Genomic DNA, 19,933 nt, shown 5'->3' with positions numbered 1-19,933 from the left:
TATATATATATATATATATATATATATATATATATATATATATATATATATATGATATGATATGATACAATAAAGTATTACTTCTAAAGATTTGTCATGACTTAATTAAACATGGAAGCAATAAAAAGCCCGTATATTACATTAAAACAGCCATGCTCATACAAATATTACAACATGGACCATTTAGGGACGAAACTTCAATTGCAAGCACAAGAATATTGCCCCCTTGTACGTGCATGTACTTCATGTTTGTAAAACTGTGTGTTAATGAAAGTGAAGGTGTACTATGTAGCAGGCTGACAAAGTTGGAGGCTGGACACTACTCTAAGAGCCTGTGTGTTTGTTTCTCTGTGCATATAGCTTCAAGGACATTGCATGCAGTGCAGTATAGATGTTTTCCTAATTACATAAGTATCATATAAAGGGAGTTTACTTATAAGGTTTAGCCCCTCCTCTCACTTTCAGTTTTAAGAATAGTCTGGCAGACAGACTGACTCGGTAGGCCAGTAATACACTCTGCACCTGTCATCAGACGCCTCACATGCAAATAGCTGACAGGAATATTAATAATATAATCATGTTGGGAAATTTAGGCAGCAGACTTTTTCATCTGTACTCAAATAGTGTGTTGCAATGTTTAGGTAGGTGATGACGGTAACTTCAAAATGACTGCTGTGAGCCAAGGTTTCCCATGATGGCTAAAGTTATACCAGCCACTTTAGTACCAGGCTGATTTCTGTTTGCCTTCGGGACTGCCTTAATTCTTAAAACAACACGGTTCTGGAAACAAATCTCCCATTCCACCACATCGCAAAGGTGCTCAATTAGATTGAGATCTGGCAATTTAAGTGAATGGTGCACTATCCCAGTGGAAGCAGCCATCTGGAGATGGGGACACTGGGCGTAAAGGGACTAATGTGGTCAGAGCAACGCTGACCAGTGCATTTAAACAATTCTCAATTGATTCCATAAGACCAAAGGTTTGCCAAGAAAACATCCCCCAGCGCTTTGAATGCCTGAACCATTAATAAAACCACAGGATGGGACCTCGAGGTTAGTCAAACCTCGGATACAGGAGGAACAATGCGGTTTTTGTCCTGGTCGTGGAACACTGTATTAGCTCTTTATCCTCTCGAGGATACTTGACGGCGCATGGGAGTTTGCCCAACCAGTCTACATGTGTTTTGTGGACTTGGAGAAGGCATTCGACCGTGTCCCTCGGGGAGTCCTGTGGGGAGCACTACGGGAGTATGGGGTATCTGGCCCATTGCTACGGGCCATCGACAGATGGATTGGTGCAGCGGCAGCAGTGATACATTTAATAAAGAAACAATATTGAACAATAAGTAGAATATATTAAAGTAGTGACTGTAAATTGCTGCCATGTTATTAGTCAATTAGATATTTGTGTTAATGAGCAGTTGAACAAGTGTACCCAACAAAGCCAGTGAGTCTACACTTCTTATGTCTGATTTTATTGCTGTGACTGCTCGTGTGGGTGTGCCTGAAAACGTGCAGTGTCTTTTCATTTATGGTGGAGAAATGTTAGAAATGAGCAACGACAGAACCTACAATAAAGGGAGATGAAACAGTTACATTTTTATCATAAAAAAGTAAAAACTCATTGTCATTACATAAGCCTTCAATGAACAGCAGTTATTGTATACACACATAACCCTTGAGAAGTTGTGCTTGTCATTGGCCGATTCCAATAAAGTCCTTAGAAGGAAACTCATCAGCTGGAAGCAACACATTTCCCACATATTTGTATTTTCACACGTGTCACTCATAGCTGCAAACAGCAAAGCTGCTCCAATATTTTCAGCTCCGGTTCTGTCCCAAGGCAATATCCTGAGCAGATGAGCCTTCAAGGGGGATAATCATAGGCACTGCATGTGCACGTTAGTGTGTTTGCATACTTAGGTTACTAAGATTGCGAGGACAATTGTGTTTGCGCTTCCAGTCTTTCTCCATTCTGTGTAAAAAAACAAGGTCTCATAAGCTAACTGATGACGTTTTAAAGTACAAGATTTAAGATTAGAGCAAGGGTAAGGCTGAGGTCAAGGTGAGGGTAAGTCTCCAGAAATCGATCATAATGTCCTCTAAAGTGATGGAAATTATGTTACGCGTGTGCGTTTATTTGACACAGCGAGAAGTGGAAGCTCTGGCAAAGGGACACATATCCCATCTGCTGCCATGCAGCTTGTAAGTGTGACACAAATCAAAAGCACACCAGAGGAATAAAAATATACGTGTACCAAGACATTTGCATGCCCTCTTTGTTTCTCATCGCTTTCTTTCTTCTTACCGAAACCTCTCATCGTTCCAAATGAGCATCCAGGTAAATGAATGTCATCTTTGCAAGTCAAAGCTGACTGCAGCTGGAGGTGGAAACTAATGGCTGGCTCGGGAAGATGATTAAAGCGCAGAACACACATTAGGAGAGATATTAAAGCCCGAAATGCCATATGGAAGAATGGCTCACGGACCACCAAGGACAAAATTATATTGCCTGGCAATTACACACATCAGAGAGTACATATAACCTTTTTTTTAAAGAGTGGGCATCAAATGTGAGATTGATGGAATGAGTCATAGTACGTGGCTATAAAATTAATTAACACTACAAGGGAGTGAACAACAAACCTTTTGATGTGACGAGAAGGACGTGGACAAACGCATTTGCATCCCACGCTTTCGAATGCTGTCAAATACATCCCAGGTGATACACATGAGGTGTCCTTTCAGCGCTGATGCCTTGATGTACCAACTGAGGCAATATCAGCCAATCCTCTTTAAAAGAGAACAAAGTCCACATTCAGAGGTCGGACATGTGTCCCACATCTGGGAGCTCTGTGTTCTCCACTTTGTTTTGTTCTGGTTTGGTTTATGGAACAGAAACTCCTTGACTGGGTTTATAAGAAGATTCACTACATTAAGCCTGTTGTGAAGAAATATGCTAACAGCCACCGAGTGCAGATGATGCTGAGAAATATCTTAAAAGGGTGTGTGACAAGTTTAGTCCACTCAGACCCAAGCAGACCCTAGTGGACTCATGAACATAGAATATTATAATCCCAAATTTAGGAATGAGGCCATCTCACTTATACCAACAAAAAAAAAAAACCCAGTCTCATGGCACAAGTACCAAAGGACATGTTGTGCTTACCTGTAACATATAACTGCCGTATTTGACTCCCCAGGATGAGAATTCGCTGAGTGTGCATACACACAGAAATGAGGAGTAAAGTAGCAACCAGAGACTAAGAAATAATAAAATTCAGAAACTTGTAGTGAGTACAGGTGAAATTACTTTCACCAACATGCACAGAGTTCAGCTACTTTCAAGTTTGAGCAACTGAAGTGACAACAAAGCAAAAGACATTGTTGACTAACATATTGCACAGAGGGTTACAAAGACAGACAGAGGGTTGAGTGTTAAGGCCAGCTGCTGCAAAGCCATGGGAGACAAGCAGGTCAGCAAATGTAGGCCAATATACTTAGAGGAAAGTTGTTTCTATTAGAATGATACTTACATACAGACAAAATAAAGTAAATGAAGGACTCCTCATCTATTCACAACTTACTACAAAAACGTTTTTTTCTCTATGCCAGCTGGATCTTCAGTTGTTATGGTAACAGATCAGCGTAATCACATCCTCAGGGTAAGATTCATACAGCCCATTATTGGTGACTAGACAGGAGATTTCCACTAGGGAGATCGTTAATAGCTGTCAACTTCACCATGTTCCTGCCACCTTCCCTATTCATCTTACCTCCCGTCCATCCACTCATCCATTCATCCATCCATTTTCTACCATTTAACTATTTCAGGGTCACTGGAGGGGTCACTCTGAACAGGTTGCCAATCTGTTGCAGTGCCAACATAAAAAGACAGACAATTTAGAATCACCAGTAAACCTAAAAATAACACAGAAAGGCCCTAGGCTGGATGGTGAGACAGTGCAAACCATCACACGACCCTCTTTGTCTTAACTTATTGTTTAATCAAATCTGTTTCTGTGTTTCTTCTCAGGGTTTCACTCCTGCTTGAGCTTATGTCTTTCTCTCAGTTGCTGGACACACCAGGGGTCAAGGGTGAAGGTGTCATGTGATTGGATGTTTAATACACACTGGCATGCTGCCTAGGCTGCTCAGGACGAAAGCATGACGTCCCGCGATCTGCCACCCACAATAATGCTGTACCCACACACACACACACACACACAAACACACAAGCTTTGCTTAGATGTGAGCTGCACGTGAGGATTTCGTCTGTAGCCAGCTTAAAGGTACTTGAATTGCAGCCAAGAAGCACACACAAAATGTAAGTGTAAATACAGTTGCATTTGTGGGTGCATAAGAAGAACATTTTGTCTTTTTGTACCTGTTAGCAGCTAATCACAACTCCTTTAAGCAAATTTGAAAAGTCAAATTTTTCAGGTGTGGAGCCCAGCCTTTCTTCCACGCAGCTACTTTTATGTTCTGCTTCTCTCTGTTGCTCTGCTTTTGACTGTGAGCTAATGCAATACAGGGAAACAGGTTTATGGCTTTCCTGCCATTCAAGCACAGAGGGAGTTTTTCCACAACAAACGATAAAAGCACTGATTAATATTCATATTCTCTCAAGGCGGAGAGGCACAAACGGTGGAGGAAAGGAATCTGACGTATCCAAAAATAGTTCAAATGCAACTTCTTTCTTGTTCTCTGTCTTAGACAAGCCCAGGCATTTCCTTCCATTTCAAGTAGTGAACCCTTATGTAATTCTCCTGAAATAAGGTCAGATGCCTAAGTCTTACAATATGCATTATGCATAAAGCCACACTATTGTGCAACGTGACAGTCTGAAGATCATGTCTGTCATGAAACAAGAAACTGATTATAAAATGGATTGAAACGTGTACACAATTCAAGAAGTGGTAAGTGGGGAAATGATTACTCTCTGAGGAAACGATCTTACATGCTATTTCTCACTGACTTGTCGGCTGACACAAGGGTCAAACAACAGAGAGTGACCTGTTATGTAATGGCCACCATTAGTCAGATGCTAAAAATGTAATAAATAGGCACAGGTGCAAGATGGATTATTTCAAAGCACAAAAAACCAGAGACAACAAATTAAAAAAATTACATGTGTCTGCTTCTAAGAGAAGGTTTTTAAAGGTTGCATCAAAGTTCTGATCTATGTGTCCATGAGTATCAAGTCACATGGCCAAATGCGCAAGACACAGATGGTTCTGCCTATCATTATACAGGGACAAAAATGAAAAGTAAAGTAGGAAGCTGGCAAAGTGTAATCCAGAGCACTGGACTGAGAGAATGGAAAATAAATCACAAATTCATCTATTTATTTGTTCTCCTCTGATCCCTGATTTACCATGTGTGTCTCATTGCTTTGGGAAAGTGATCTGACATTTGTTTGGCACTATATTTGGCAGAAAATGCCCTGACTATGCTACAAAAACTTCTGGGGGAACAGCTGGAGGAACACAACTGAAAGAAAAAGAGTAAGGCTAGAGAATTGATTTAATATTAATAATATAACTAAATGTTTCACCTGCTGCCTCATTACAAGTTCCGTGTGGTACTCAATATTATCATTGAGTCACCATGTAAATGACTATTACTATAAACATCAAAGGACTAATTTTCTCTTTTTTTTCCACGCGTAAAGACAAGGAGAAGTCTAGAACTCCCTCCAGTGTCTGCAGCGCTTTATAGCACTCAGCAAAGACGTGGATCCTTTGGCCCGTCTGGTACCCCTGTGGTAGCAACAGGGGTTGTGGAGCCACTGAGGCCATAAGCAGATAGGAAAGGAAAGGCCTGGTATATACACAAACTAAAACAGACTGAAAGAAAAGCTCGGAAAATAAGCACATGAATTATTTGGGAAAAATAAGCATATCTATTATTATACCTCTTCAACTGCTCCTTAATACAACTGGGATTACTGGGATTTTTCCCACCAACTATCTCGAGGATTTCCAGAGAATGGTCTAAAAAAGAGAAAACATCCATTAAGCAGTAGATTTCTGGGAGAACATGCCTTGTTGATGTCAAAGGAGAGTGGCCAGACTGCTTCACGCTGATAGGAAGGCAACAGTAACTCACACTCTTTATAACCAAGAGCATCTTTGAATGCACACTCTTGAAGCAGATGGGCTATAGCAGCAGAAGACCACACCAGGTGTCACTTTTGTATGTTAAGAACAAGAAAGTGGGGCTATAATTCACGTGGTTCAATGAAATTGGACAACAGGTGATTGGAAAAATCTTGCCCGGTCTGATGAGTCTTAAATTCAGCTGCAACTTGGATGGTTTTTCAGAATTTGATGCAAATGCCATGAAAACATGGACCCGTCCTGCCTTGTATCAACAGTTCAGGCTTGTGGTGATGTGATTATATGGGGGACGTTTTCTTGCTACACTCTAAGCCCCTTAGTACTAACTGAGTATCTCTGAAACATCACAGCCTACCCGAGAATTGTTGCTGGCCATGTCCATCCCTTTATGGCTACAGTGTAAATATCTTCTGATGGCTGCTTCCAGCAGGATAACACACAATGTGACAAAGCTCAAACAATCTCTGGTTTCTTGAACATGACAATGAGTTCATTGTACTCAAATGGCCTCAACAGCCATCAGATCTCAGTCCAACAGAGCACCTTTGGAATGTGGTAGAACGGAAGATTTACATCATGGAAGTGCAGCCTACAAATCTGGAGCAACTGTGTGATGCTATCATGTCAACATGGACCAAAACATCTGAGGAATGTCTCCATCACTTTGTTGCTGAATCTATGATAGTTTTGAAGGCAAGAGGGTTTCCAGCCTGGTGCTCTTAAAGTGTACCTAATAAAATGCCATGTGAGTGTACATTTTACAGCAGCCATTGTTGGGTTTAGTAACGTAACAGTAACTTCAGTACTGCTTTATTACTTCTTAAGAGGTGTTTGTAGATTTTAGTTTGTGTCTTTGTCCTGTCTTCCTCCTCTCACCCCAACTGATCATGGCAGATGGCCGCCCCTCCCCAAGCCTGGTTCTGCTGGAGTTTTCTTCCTGTTAAATGAGAGTTTTTTCTTCCCACTTTTGCCAAAGTGCTTACTCATAAGGAGTCATATGATTGTTTTCTCTGCTTTCTTTGCATTATTATTGGATCTTTATCTTACAATATAAATCGCCTTGAGGCAACTGTTATTGTGATTTGGCGCCATATAAATAAAATTGAATTGAAGTGAATTGAAATGGAGGTGATTGTTGGGACTGGAACGTCTTTTCATATTCATGAAAACAAAACAATCATTCTTGGTGTGCGCCAATAATCACATACAGCATTGGATGTATGCCAGGGAAGACACTAGTAGTCATTTTTATGCTGTTACAAAAACACCTATACACTGAGATGTTGATATGTTGACAAATATAAAGCATGATTTGCAGAGATTTATTATCTGTGATCACTTAGCTTCATGCAAGCACCACTGGCTTCATTGTTCCAGCTCTGAGCTAAACCAGGTGGTTCCTGTAGGCCTATAGCATTACCACTTTAAAGTTAGCTTTTGGGGTACCAGTGGTATCCAAAGACAGTTGTCATCCTTGCTAACAGCGTCTCGGCACCTCAAACCTACTAGTCAAACTAGTACATAAAGACAGATTCAGACATCACACATCATATTTGTACCACTCAAAGATATATGACGCGAGACGGTTTGTCTTTCATGTTTGCCTTTGTGTAGTAGTAGTCTTAAGTACCAGCATCCCAAAATCCCCCATGTCCTTCCGTCTCTATAAGCAGATTTCTTTTCTCTGCTCTGCATCTAATCATATGTAAGGTAGGTCATTCACATTCACAAGAGACTGGCTCCTCTTGTTTCCACTCCTGATAGCATCTGGTCTCTGCAGCCTTTCTGCTGGGCCACACGAGGACAATGGTCCTTGTCCCAAAATAGAACAATGAGAAATCCCTAAAAATAACCATGTGTGATGTTGGTTTGGGATTAGCATATTTTGTCCCAAAACATCCCTCTCTCCCAGCCCCCCTCCTCCAGGCTTTCTCTATTTTTTTGGCCACTCCCTGTCCTCTTTCTCCCTCAGTGCTGTCAGCTTTTTCTCTGCCTCTCTGTTATTCACATTTCAGGGCGATGGCAACTAAACCTGATTTTCACTCTTGCATTTTCTTGCCTCTTCATTTGCAGGTGACACTGAAATAGGCAATTTTGAGCCTGCATTATCATGCACTGAGCAGGTACTATTTTTAGAAAGTTAAAGATGAGTGGGGAAAAGAATCCCCAGGAGTCAGCAGCAGCAGTTTTATGTTCTGGACAATTTACACCCTCCTAATGCTACAACGACCTTTCTACTCTCATCGCTCACGTATCCAAGTCTCCACCCCCCCTTTGCTCTGTGCTCTGCTTTCATCTTCTTCTCCTTTCTCGATCAAACGTCCACAGACCTTTCATTCACCACACATGCCACATGTCTTGAAAAATAAACGAGAGACAGAGAAAACTGCTGTGGCCAGATTGTGAGCTTGTAAAGTGAGTTTCACAAGCACTTGTTTGCCGTTTGTTCAAATATGATCCGGCCTCTGTGTAAGTGGAAAAATTCCTGCTTACCAACTCATCAGTTACCTCTAGCAACATCACATTAATGCACTGAGCTCAATCTGCATTTTATCTTGATAATTTATGGCTTTCTGTTTTCTTTGGCCTTCTCTGTATTCTTCCCCATCTGGCACATTTTAGTGTACATACAGACCAGCTGTGCTCCGAAGAGATGCTACTGAGAATGTGTGCGTGTTCATGAAGTACTAGCACATCCAAAGCACTGGGCACGAGCTCCACGACCATCTGGCTGCCTGCTTGTGGATTCATTCATAAGGTAAAATGACACACTGTGTGTATGTGTTTGTGTGTAGGAACATTTGGAAATCTATAATATATTCATACAGTGCTGTGCAAAAGTCTTGAGCCACCCTCATTTCTCTGTATTTTGCTTATAAGGAGCCAGACTTTAAAGCAAGTTTGAGCAATAGATCACCAGACTTCTTGATGGTCTTTAAGAATTTTGGACGGCTTCTTCACTCATTCTTGTCTGGTCCTTGTACCTGATCATTTTCAGAATGGTTTTTGAACCACTGTTGTGTCTGCACAAAACACACTCACAGCAAAGAACTAGTTTTAAATCGTATCTTTAGGCACTCTGTTACTATTTTTGTTCACGTTTCTTTAGTTGATGTATGAAATGTGCCAAAGATAACACAGTTTGATAGGCATAAAGGGGTATTTGTGCACTAATCAGGTGATTCACAAAGAGCTGTAGGGTGAAAATCTGTCAGACTGGTGTTCAGTCTGAGGAAACTGGACAAGTGGAGGATAAAAGAAGAAGTGACCTAAAAACTATCTCCAGCAAATGAACGGTATCTGAAAATCATAACCTCAAGAAACAGGAAGAAATCTTGACACAGAACCTGAGAGATGCATCTGGCCCTTCAGTTGATCCATCTGCTGTTCACTGAAGACCAGAAATGGTCTCAGTGGCTGTCAAGGAGCTATTTTTAGGGAGTGGAAACAGGCAGGGAACGCTGAGATATGCCAAATTCCAAAAGAAGTGGACTGAAAAATCACAGTCAGTATGTGAAGAGGAGGAAGTTTAACAGTAAGTGTCTACAGCCATCTGTAAAACACGGTGGAGGCTCTGTCATGGTTTCAGCCAGTGGTGTTGGGGATCTTGTCACAGTTGATGAAATTATGAATACAGAAAAAAAAACATCAGATTTTAAACCGCTATGCAATATCATCTGGAGAGTGTCTGACTGGCAATGTGTTAACACACTGCCAGCCTGGTAAAAACACACTCGAGTAGAAAAACACTCAGTGTGTCATAGATTGGCCTCCCCAGAGCCCAGACATTAACATCATTGAACCAGCATGCGATCATCTTGGCAGAGAACAGAACAAAAGGCAGCCAACATCTAAAGAAGAGCTTTGACCGTCCTTCATAAAGCCTGTATGTACCCGTACCTGTATGTATAGTTTAATGATATTATTAACAAAATACAAAAAAATGAGGGGCAGCTCAAGACTCACAACTGTAATATAATCAGCCCCAGGTATATTAGAAACAAAGGTCCTGTTAAACTTACCTTATTTCTCACTACACTCTTATTCGTATTTTGAACTATGTGTATTTAATGAACAGTAAATATAGATGAAAGACAACTATCAGTCCGATTTAACGTTATATTATTTAAATGTACTTAGGCAAGCTTACAATGGCTCATGGCTCGCTTTTCTCTTTTTTTTAAGTACTCTGCTGCCACCCAGTGGACAAACACAATGACTGCTGAAAAGAAAAATCAGTAGTGTAATTTTCTTCGTATCCACCACACAACAACGGCCCATTATGCAACTAAAAAATGTACTATTAGTTCTGATTACATTTAATTTTGGTGTCCTGGTCCAAGATTTAATCTAAACAGCCTCTTAAAATAAGCAACATGTTAGACTCACTGATCCATTTTTTTATACTTTAAATTGAAAGGCTACATTTTCAAACTGCTTTGACTTATTTCAGTATTTTAGAATATAAAGACATTGGCAGCTGATAACTGTTCAAATTGTTGACTTGAATGTTTCTAAATGATTGCAAACACCAACACAGGATAAGAAAAACTGAAATTATTTGTTTATTTGTTCACAAATAACCAAAATCTTGTGATGTGATTGCGAGACATAGAAATGATGCAAGGACGGCCTCTACTCTGTTTCTATTTCATATCACATATGTGTGTATTTTTTTAATAGCTATAGATTTGATCAAATTATAATGAATATGGACATTGGTTGTGCAACATATCTAATGTATAACGTAATTTCATTTATTTATTTTTTTCAATTAGTCATCTTAAAGTGAAAGTAAATCACCGCTCTGAATACTTGGAAGATCTTCAGTGATATTGTGTCACTGAGGGCACTCTGCCCCTCCCCCCTTTGTACCTGCGGCTGTCTGGCTGATTATTATGGTCTGTCTGGCTGGCTGCCTGGCTGGTGGTCTCTAAGTGAACTTGATACTGAAATCAGCAGCCAGCTGTGATGTGTAGTACATCAAGGAGGCTGTGCGGAGCTCTGTCTGGAGCTCAGCCAGTCACTTAACACTTGTCAACAGTTCTAATGAAAGTGGCCTTTTCCTTGGTGGCCTCTTTTTCATTAGCAGGGTCAGAGGTCGCCGCCCAAGGCTGGTTGTCGGTCGGTGGGAAGGAGGTTGAGGATGAGGGCTGAGGAAGAGGGCTGAGGAAGGGATTTAGAGAAGGGGATATAAGGCCAGAGGGGAAAGGAGGGAGGGGAGAACATTCAAAGGCTAGCTGGCGCTATGATCAGCTGATCCAGCTCACAAAGCATTTATAAACCCTGCCTCGATTCTCAAATTACAAAAACCTGCAAGGCTGATTTTCTTTTCGTCATTGTCACCATCCACAACCAAGATCTTACCGTGAAAACATTAAAGCGTTTTCAGAATAACTGCATGTGCTGAAGGTCTGCACTGACTTGCTTGCTTCATGAGTTACCTTCCCCTGCTCCTGCTTAACTTATTACACCCTTTTACACCCCTTCCACTCCTCTCTCTGTTCTCTATTATGTCCCCTAAACACAGATGTGGCCAACTGAGGGAGCGAAAGAGAGAGAATCAGCCAACATCCCTCTCCTCCTCCCCCTCCTCCTCTTCCCCTTCACCGCGGCCTCTTGCACATGAAAGGGACCGTGCAAGGCCAATGGATGGCCGGTGGGGTGTGTGCTATGCGAGGGCCCCAGACCCAGACACAACACAACACACAGCTCCACAGGCCACCACAGCTGTGCTGGAATGTGACCTGTTTCGAATTTTAATGCCAGACTCGGCCCTGCGTGTGTGTCTCTGTGTGTGTGTAGAAGGAGGAGGACATGGATGGAGGGACATCAACTACAGAACAACATGCACTGCCCGCCTTAACGCTTTGACAAATTGTGGCAGTGTCTGGTATTTCTCCTTCAGCAGAGGAAACAGCATTTAAAAAAATCAAGAAGGAAGGAACATTTTTCAAGATTAGCTTTATTTATTTGCTATCATGTTTTATACATGTTTTAATGAACATTAATGTAGGATATCATAGACAAAATAAAAAACATATCTGGTCCCTATGCAATTAGATCAACAGAGCTAGATCAGTAAAAATAAATATGAAGTACACAAGTCCACGTACAAACACATGGAAACTCAAAAAAAATCGAAAAATAAAAACAATTGTCCAGAAAATGGAACCGAAGAGCTTATTTGATTCTGGTTGATAAACTGAGGCATTATAGTGGGCTTAAGTGCTGAGGACAGATGTTACAAAATATCAACTGTGAGATACCCATCAAAAAATTAAAGCAACTATACTAATCTTATTAGGATATGCTGATATACGAGTGGCATTAGTGTATATTTGGGTAACATTTGGAAAGGAAAAGGATTAAATACTTTAAACAGGGTAAATGCTTCTGACTATTAATATGCCACTTGCTTAATCCAGACAGTGTACCCCACAACTGAATAAAAAGAAATAACACAGTGAACAGTACGGATGATGTAAAATGTTTTTCTGAGACCTTCTGAGCTGTGTGGAAAATGAGAGAGGAAAGAAAACAACCTGCAGATACGTTTCTAGTTTTGCGTTTGTTGGCAGTCAGTCTGACTGTTGAGGTCACTGGATTTATCTGAAAATGACAACCTGTAATGAGCTTTCAGTTGCTATCAGAGTCTACTGGACGGTGGAGAAATCTTTAATGAAATCGCAGGTTTTCTTGCTGATAATCTCACGCAGCTTCCTGATTCTGCGATTGCTCGAGGAGCCTACAAAGCTGTCGGGCTGCAGGATGGCCATGCCGTTGTGGACGTCCCCCATGATAATGAGCTGCCCGTCGGCTACAGTGATGTTGGGGCAGGGGCAGTTCCAGTCCATGTTTAGAAGAGTCACCTCGAGTGGTTCTTTGCCAAAGAATCTAAGACCCATCTTCTCATCCTTCAAGATCTCCTCCACCGTCACCAAAGCGTGGCCCGACTCTTGTTCCTCTGTCAGCTCGGTCACCCGGCCGAGGATCACGAAGTCGCTCTTGCAGAAGCTGGCCACCATCTTGCCTCGGGGTTTGCACACCTTGCAGTTGTTGTTCTTCGGAAAGGGGCACATCTCTTCACAGGCCTCTTTAGATTGAAAGTTGTTCTCGTTGCCACCGCAGCCTCCGTACACAAACGACTGGCACTTTTTGAGAGTGCTGCTATAAGCCCAGCGGGGCTCGTAGGCTTTGCAGGGGCCTTGAAGGCTTGGAAGGCTACAGGGAGCTGCCAGCTCTCCTCCGCATGACAGCATGCAGGCTTCGTAGGTGTCAAAGTGGTTTCTGTTTTTGTTGCACTGACTGTAGGTAAAGGTGAAGCAGTTGTTCCTCTTTGGTTCATAATACCAGCTTATGCTCTCTTCCCCACAGTCATCCGTGTCTGGACTCTTAAGGCACTCGGCAGCTGGAAAAGGCAGGTTGGTGCTGTTCCCCTCTGGATTTTTACTTTTCGTTTCTTTCTTGATCACTACCAGAGGATAGTGTGATGACACACTTCCTCCAACATTTCTGGCTGTGCACGTATAGATTCCAGCATCCTGAAGTTGCGCGTTGTATATAACTAGCTGACCGATGTTAGTGACCACGACGTTCCCTCGGACGTGATTGGGTCTCATTACGATATTCTCTTTCCCTTTCAGTTGCTTCTCCCAGGTGATTTCCGGACGCGGCTTTCCAGACACTTCACACAGGAAGGTGGCTGTCTCACCCACAAAGACAGCCTGCTGGCTGGGTCCATTGTGTATGGCGGGAAGCTGGATGTCAGTCGGGAGGGTGGTCTGGAGGGCGGTGGTGGGATGTAATGTGGTCTCCACGGGGAGTGGGCTGGTGTTTGGCCAGGTCAGGTGGTACCTGTAGGTAATAAATCAGAGCCAGTTAATGTCTGAGGTTCTTCTTTCATTCCCATTGGGATGTTTTGTACACAAAACACATTAATATTGCTAAACTAAAGTTTAGAGGAGAGTCTCAATTTTTAAGACTGAAGAAGGACAACGTTACCTTGTTACCAAAAAGCAAACAGTAGAGATCTAAAATACTTAACATGTTACCTGCAGGTGACCTCAGAGATAGAGATACCCTTGGAACAGGCCTCAGCGTCCATGTAGCACTTGTTATAATACGTCATGCCATCAGATGCACACGTGAAGTGGGGTTCCCTCTCACAGCGGTCTCGGCACTTACAAACTGGCTGGCCATCCCAGATGTCACACTCGGACCCTTGCTGAGAGCACATGAACTTGTCGCAGGTGGCACCCTTTGGCATTCCAATGGGGCCCTTGTTCCCTTTGATGTCTATATAGCGTGCTGCCACACAGCTCTTGTTACCGCATACATTAGGGCAGCACTTCTCAAAAGTCTCACAGTCCTAAAGTTTGAAGAGAAAATAACACTTTTCTACCACATATCAGCAGTGAATGGAATCACGTGAACTGGACAAAACAGAGAAGACACTTTAAGGCAGGGATGTCAAAAGTGGAAAAAGAGGAAGTTTTCTGTCATTTAATTGTTTATCTGTTACTTAAACGTATGACAATACAGCTAAAAGTTCAAAATCGTTGCACTTCACATTTTCCAAACCCTTCCAGAGGGCCAGATTGGAGTCTTTGCCAGCCCAAATGTAGTCCCCGAGCCTTATGTTTGACACCCCTGCTTTAAAGTTTAAAGAAGTCATATTTTGTGTTCACATTTTTCATTTGAGATACATTTTTGTCTTGAGGATTCTTTAAATACTGTTTACAACAGTATTGGCCAATGTGTGACGGGTGGAATAAAAACTTTGAAAGGAGTAAGTTTAGTTATAAATGCACTCCTGGTACATGACCTCGCCACAGAGGTTATTTTGGCTGTGTTCAGTTTCTATTACAGTGCAAAAGGAAGGTAATACTTTAATCTACGTAAAAACACAAATTATTCCCACTGATCAGTCTTAACTCCTCTTTTTGTTCAGCCTCGACCGTTTTAACTTCAGTATTCAGTAGCAATGAATGAATTTAAATGATTTTTCTTGAAATGCAGTTTTTTTTCTCTTATTTTTAAATCCAGTTTGCCTAAATCTCGGCTGCACGCGAACATTTTACAAGCAGTAAGAGAACTCACCTGATCGGATTCGCACTCGCGCATGCAGGTGCTCATAGCATCCACCCACAGGTTAGGGTTCAGATCGTTCGGGCAAAGACCTGCGTGAGAGTACACCACTTTTGCCACAGACATGGGCATTGCTCTCACACGGCAGCTGTCTATGTAAAGGAGTAGAGTATAGCAATGTCCAAGAAGAAACCAGATCCATCGGTGAAAAAGCATCCACCACATATCCGGCGCGTAATGGAAGCACTAAAATGCAGAAAATACAACCGGGTCTCGCCGACTTTAGGGCTTTTAAGATGTCTTTACACTAAGTCCAGTCGCGTGAAATTTAAAAAAGAAAAAGAGACGACGAATAAAATTGAAGGTAGAAATAAAAAGGCGTTTGCGGGACCGGGACCGATCTTGAGAGCTGTCCGGGTTTTTTTTTTTTCTTCCTACGTTGATAGAGGCAGAGGATGAGGGCTGTGGTGGTGCGAACCCCTTTAAGGTCTAGCTACATGAATTACAGTGACCCGTCTACTCGGACAGCATAAACCCAGCTGAGTTACAGTCATGAACAACTTAATTAAAAGTTCGCCAACAGTTTGCAGGCGTTGTTTCACAGAAGACTGGTGAGACACCTGTGCGTAAGGCGCTGCCTGCCTTAACCCTTAACTTGCAATGTCGGTGAAAAGTAGCGATGATTCCGAAATTATATCGGGAGTTTAACACCATTTAGTATCCATGAAAAGAGAAATGTAAACTATTAATAAATGTGACGTCGTGGTTTGGCACGAGCTCATTCATTCTCATTTGTCAGTGTTAAGATTTTATTCAGTATATGAAGAAAAAAACGCTACTATCCTGTAGCATATTAAGCTTTGAGTGGGCTTCTGTTCAGAGATAATGTTTTACACAGACTGCGTATCACTTCATCTTAGTGATAATGCGCAGTGATTACTGTAAAATCTCACCGGGTCGTCTGAAGAAAATGTGACTCTCCAGAAGATAGCGCCAAACTCAGTGCAGTTCCGTCGGGTCTTTGCCTTCTGCACAGAGAGACCACCAAATAGTGCCTGGTTCATTCAGTCTTCTTGGGGTGAAATGCAGATGTGGCTGCACTGTGTCGGCTATTATAACTGTTTTCGCACGGATTTGAACATTTTTATTTTGGATAATAGGTCTTTACCCATCTACTTTGTTTTACGTTTCAATGTCTTCCCACCGGGAAACGATTCTGTGCCTCACAAACTCTGATTCACACTTTTCAGACAGAAAACAATTATGACGGCGCACCAGATGGTGTCATACATGTCAGGATCTCTGTTCAAGTTTTTAATTCCTGTTATTTATAGAGACATGTAAAACTATAACAATGTTAATTTCTGCTTCTTACTATTTTGAAAAGAGGTTTTTAACATTATTAGTGTGTTAAATCAAAATCAGTCTCAAACTGCTAAATAAGGAATAACCACTGATTTTCCTTTAATGACTCTTACTGATAAGTTAGTCAATTATAAACTGAATAGAAATTGGTGTTTAACTTTCTTAACTAAAAGCTTTGCAGTGTCTGGAAACCTAAAAGGAAAAACTTTAGGCAGGGCATGCTGCAGTAAAGGAGAGTCTGCAGGGTCATTTGGCAGCTATCACAATATTGACATGCAGGACGTCACAAATAGTACAGCTTGAAATCACGCTGTGAGAAACTGTATCATTTCCCGCAAAAGGCAATTCCAGGAAGTGCTGCAGAAGAGAAGGCCTCAAAACAAAACAAATAGGTTGGAGGTCTGCTTGGTGTGAACAAAACCACAGGAACAAAGGGTTTTCTATAGTCCTCACTTTAAGCCTTTGCTTGTGTTAAATAACTGGTGCAGCTTTAAAGGAATAAAAATGTTTACATTTTGAAAGCTTCTGCGTCTCTATATGTGTGTGTGAGAGAGGTAAAGAGCATGGTTATGTCTGCTGTGCTTCCCAAGCTGAGTCCCTGCTGAGCCTGAAGAGGCCCACTGTTCTTTAGGCCGAGCCCTGCAGTCCCATTCTCCTCTCCTGTCTGTTAGCCCTGTCTGAGGGCACTTGTATAAACACAGACACATAAAAAGGAAGTATATAGAGAATGTGTTTAACACTGATTATAAAGATTCACCTATGGACGTGCATACAGTCACAGTCAAGATATGTTTTTACTGTCTGCTCACTCACACCCCCACCACCACAGACCCCCCCACCCCTAACCTTCAACCCTCAAGACCCTGCATTCCCAACATAGTCGACACTGGTGCTTACGGGGCATGTCAAATATTGAATAAAGCTACACGGAGGACCCCATGCAGCCCACCAGTCTATCTTCCTTCAGAACATATATTGTCTGAAAACAGACCTTGACTTTGACCTTCTCTGTGCACCCTCTCCATGTGTCTGTGCCGACCGAACAGTCCAAGAACCTGACAATTTTATGTTTGTAATAATAAGAATAAAATATATTACGATTTTATGCTTATTATACATTATATAATATACAATCAAAAGCCTGATAACAGGTTGCAGGACAGTTTTGCTATAGGAGTTGCTCTGCCAAAAGTCGAAAATCACTAAAGAGTTTGTTGGATGTGACAGAGAACATCACTGGCAGAAGCCTTCCTGCCATTAAGGACATCTACTTCCAGCAGTGTTTGCATGAGCAATAAGGGGCCAAGGATGGCACCCTGGGGAACGCCAGTTCTAACCATCGGTATTTCTCCCTTAGCAGTTTGGATTTTACTTCAAATATTCAAAATTACATTTTATCCTGTTTTAAGCGTTCAATAGACGTTCAGTATCCTCGCATTAGTCAAAAATGTGGACATGCCGTCTCATTTTTCAAAGAAGAAATTGACAAATAACTCTAAATATATTTCATATTTTAGAGTCCTCAAAGTAGCCACCCTTTGCTTTGTTGACAGTGCCGCAAACCCTCGGACTTCTCTCAATGAGCTTCATGATGTGGTCACCTGAGATGGTTTTCACTTCACAGGTGTGCCTTGTCAGGGTTCATTTGTGGAATTCCTTGCCTTCCTAATGGGATTGGGACCATCAGTTGTGTTGTGCAGAAGTCAGGTTGGTAAACAGCTGACAACCCCATTTGACAGCTGTTAGAATTCCCATTATGGCAAGAACCAATCAGCTAAGTAAAGAGAAACAACAGTCCATCATTACTTTAAGAACTGAAGCTCAGTTGGTCTGGAAAATTGGCAAAACTTTGAATATGTCCCCAAGTGCGGTCACAAAAACCATTAAGTGCTACGATGAAACTGGTTCAAATGTAAACCGCCCCCGGAAAGGAAGACCAGGAGTCACCTCTGCTGCTGAGGATAAATTCATCCAAGCCAGCAGCCTTAGAAATTGCAAGTTAACAGCACCTCAGATTAGAGCCCAGATAAATGCCACACAGAGTTCCACTGGTCCAATAGCTGCTAAGAAACCACTACTAAGGAAACGCAACAAGCAGAAGAGATTTGTTTGGGCCGGGAAACACAAGGAATGGACATTAGACCAGTGGAAATCTGTACTTTGGTCTGACAAGTCCAAATTTGAGATCTTTGGTTTCACCTGCCATGTCTTTGCGCAGAAAACGGATGGTCTCTATATGCATGGTTTCCACCGTGAAGCACGGAGGAGGAGTGTTATGATGTGGGGGTGCTTTGCTGGTGACACTGTTGGGGATTTATTCAAACCTGAAGGCACACTGAACCAGCATGGCTATCACAGCATCCTGCAGCAACATGCCATCACAACCAGTTTGCGTTTAGTTGGACCATCATTTATTTTTCAACAGGACAATGACCCCAAACACACCTCCAAAGTGGGTAAGGGCTGTTTGACCAAGAAGGAGAGTGATGGAGTCCTGCTCCAGGTGGCCTGGCCTCCACAGTCACCTGACCTAAACCCAATCGAGATGGCTTACGATGAGATGGACTGCAGAGTGAAGGCAAAGGGCCAACAAGTGCTCAGCATCTCTGGGAACTCCTTCAAGACTGCTGGAAAAACTATTTCAGGTGATGACCTCATGAAGCTCGTCGAGAGAATGCCAAGAGTGTGCAAAGCAATAATCAAAGCAATGCTGAAAAATCTAAAATCGAAAACATGTTTTGAGTTATTTCCCACGTTTTGTTTACTACATAATTCCATGTGTTCATTCATAATTTTGATGCCTTCAGTGAGAATCTACACTGTAAACAGTGATGAAAATAAAGAAGAACCATTAAATGAGAAGGTGTGTCTAAACGTTTGACTGGTAGTGTACCTGCAAATAACATCACCTTCTGCCTTTATTTGTAAAAATGCTTCAGGGGTTCTGCACCACGTCGATCCACAGATGCTTTTGCCCACGATTGAAGTCTGGGGATCTGGTGGGGCTGGTTTAAAAACAATGAAGGTGTTATGACTGTTCATACTAAGCTTATTATGAGTGGCTCATTCCATAACAAAGGAGAAGGACACGTCCAGCCACAGCAGGGACCTAAGCCGATTTTTCAGTCTAGACACACAGCATGTCAATGAGAGACATGTAGGAATACACACACAGATAATGTATGCAGTACATCTCACTAGAAATGCCTCGTCTCTCTTTGTAAATTGGCTTGCATTTTCTGAAGACACACACATACATACACGCACGCATGCTTAACTTCTGGAACGCAATTCTGTGTATATTATGCAATATTTGTGCTCTGCAGATTTGCTGTCTCTGAACATCTGGTCACCAC

General features: G+C 42.0%; 1 protein-coding gene and 1 long non-coding RNA gene across 2 annotated transcripts; one reads left to right on the top strand and one right to left on the bottom strand.

Moving 5' to 3' along the window:
* Positions 1-8,776: 8,776 nt before the first annotated feature.
* On the top strand, positions 8,777-13,880 carry LOC111501026 (uncharacterized). Its single transcript, XR_013098321.1, has 3 exons — positions 8,777-8,880; positions 13,500-13,546; positions 13,769-13,880. It is a non-coding gene; the product is annotated as an uncharacterized LOC111501026 (long non-coding RNA).
* Positions 12,070-15,799, bottom strand: wfikkn2a (info WAP, follistatin/kazal, immunoglobulin, kunitz and netrin domain containing 2a). Its single transcript, XM_004558465.4, has 3 exons — positions 15,225-15,799; positions 14,177-14,493; positions 12,070-13,979 (listed from the first exon to the last, which is right to left on the bottom strand). The coding sequence occupies exons 1-3, from the start codon at positions 15,435-15,437 to the stop codon at positions 12,779-12,781; spliced, it is 1,731 nt and encodes a 576-aa protein (XP_004558522.1). The 5' UTR covers positions 15,438-15,799; the 3' UTR covers positions 12,070-12,778.
* Between the last annotated feature and the right edge of the window lie 4,134 nt (positions 15,800-19,933).

The sequence above is a fragment of the Maylandia zebra genome, linkage group LG4 (genome assembly GCF_041146795.1).
Source record: "Maylandia zebra isolate NMK-2024a linkage group LG4, Mzebra_GT3a, whole genome shotgun sequence".
Taxonomy (NCBI): Eukaryota; Metazoa; Chordata; class Actinopteri; order Cichliformes; family Cichlidae; genus Maylandia; species Maylandia zebra.
Note: the sequence above shows the minus strand (reverse complement) of the source record. Positions and strands in the feature narration are given on the sequence as shown.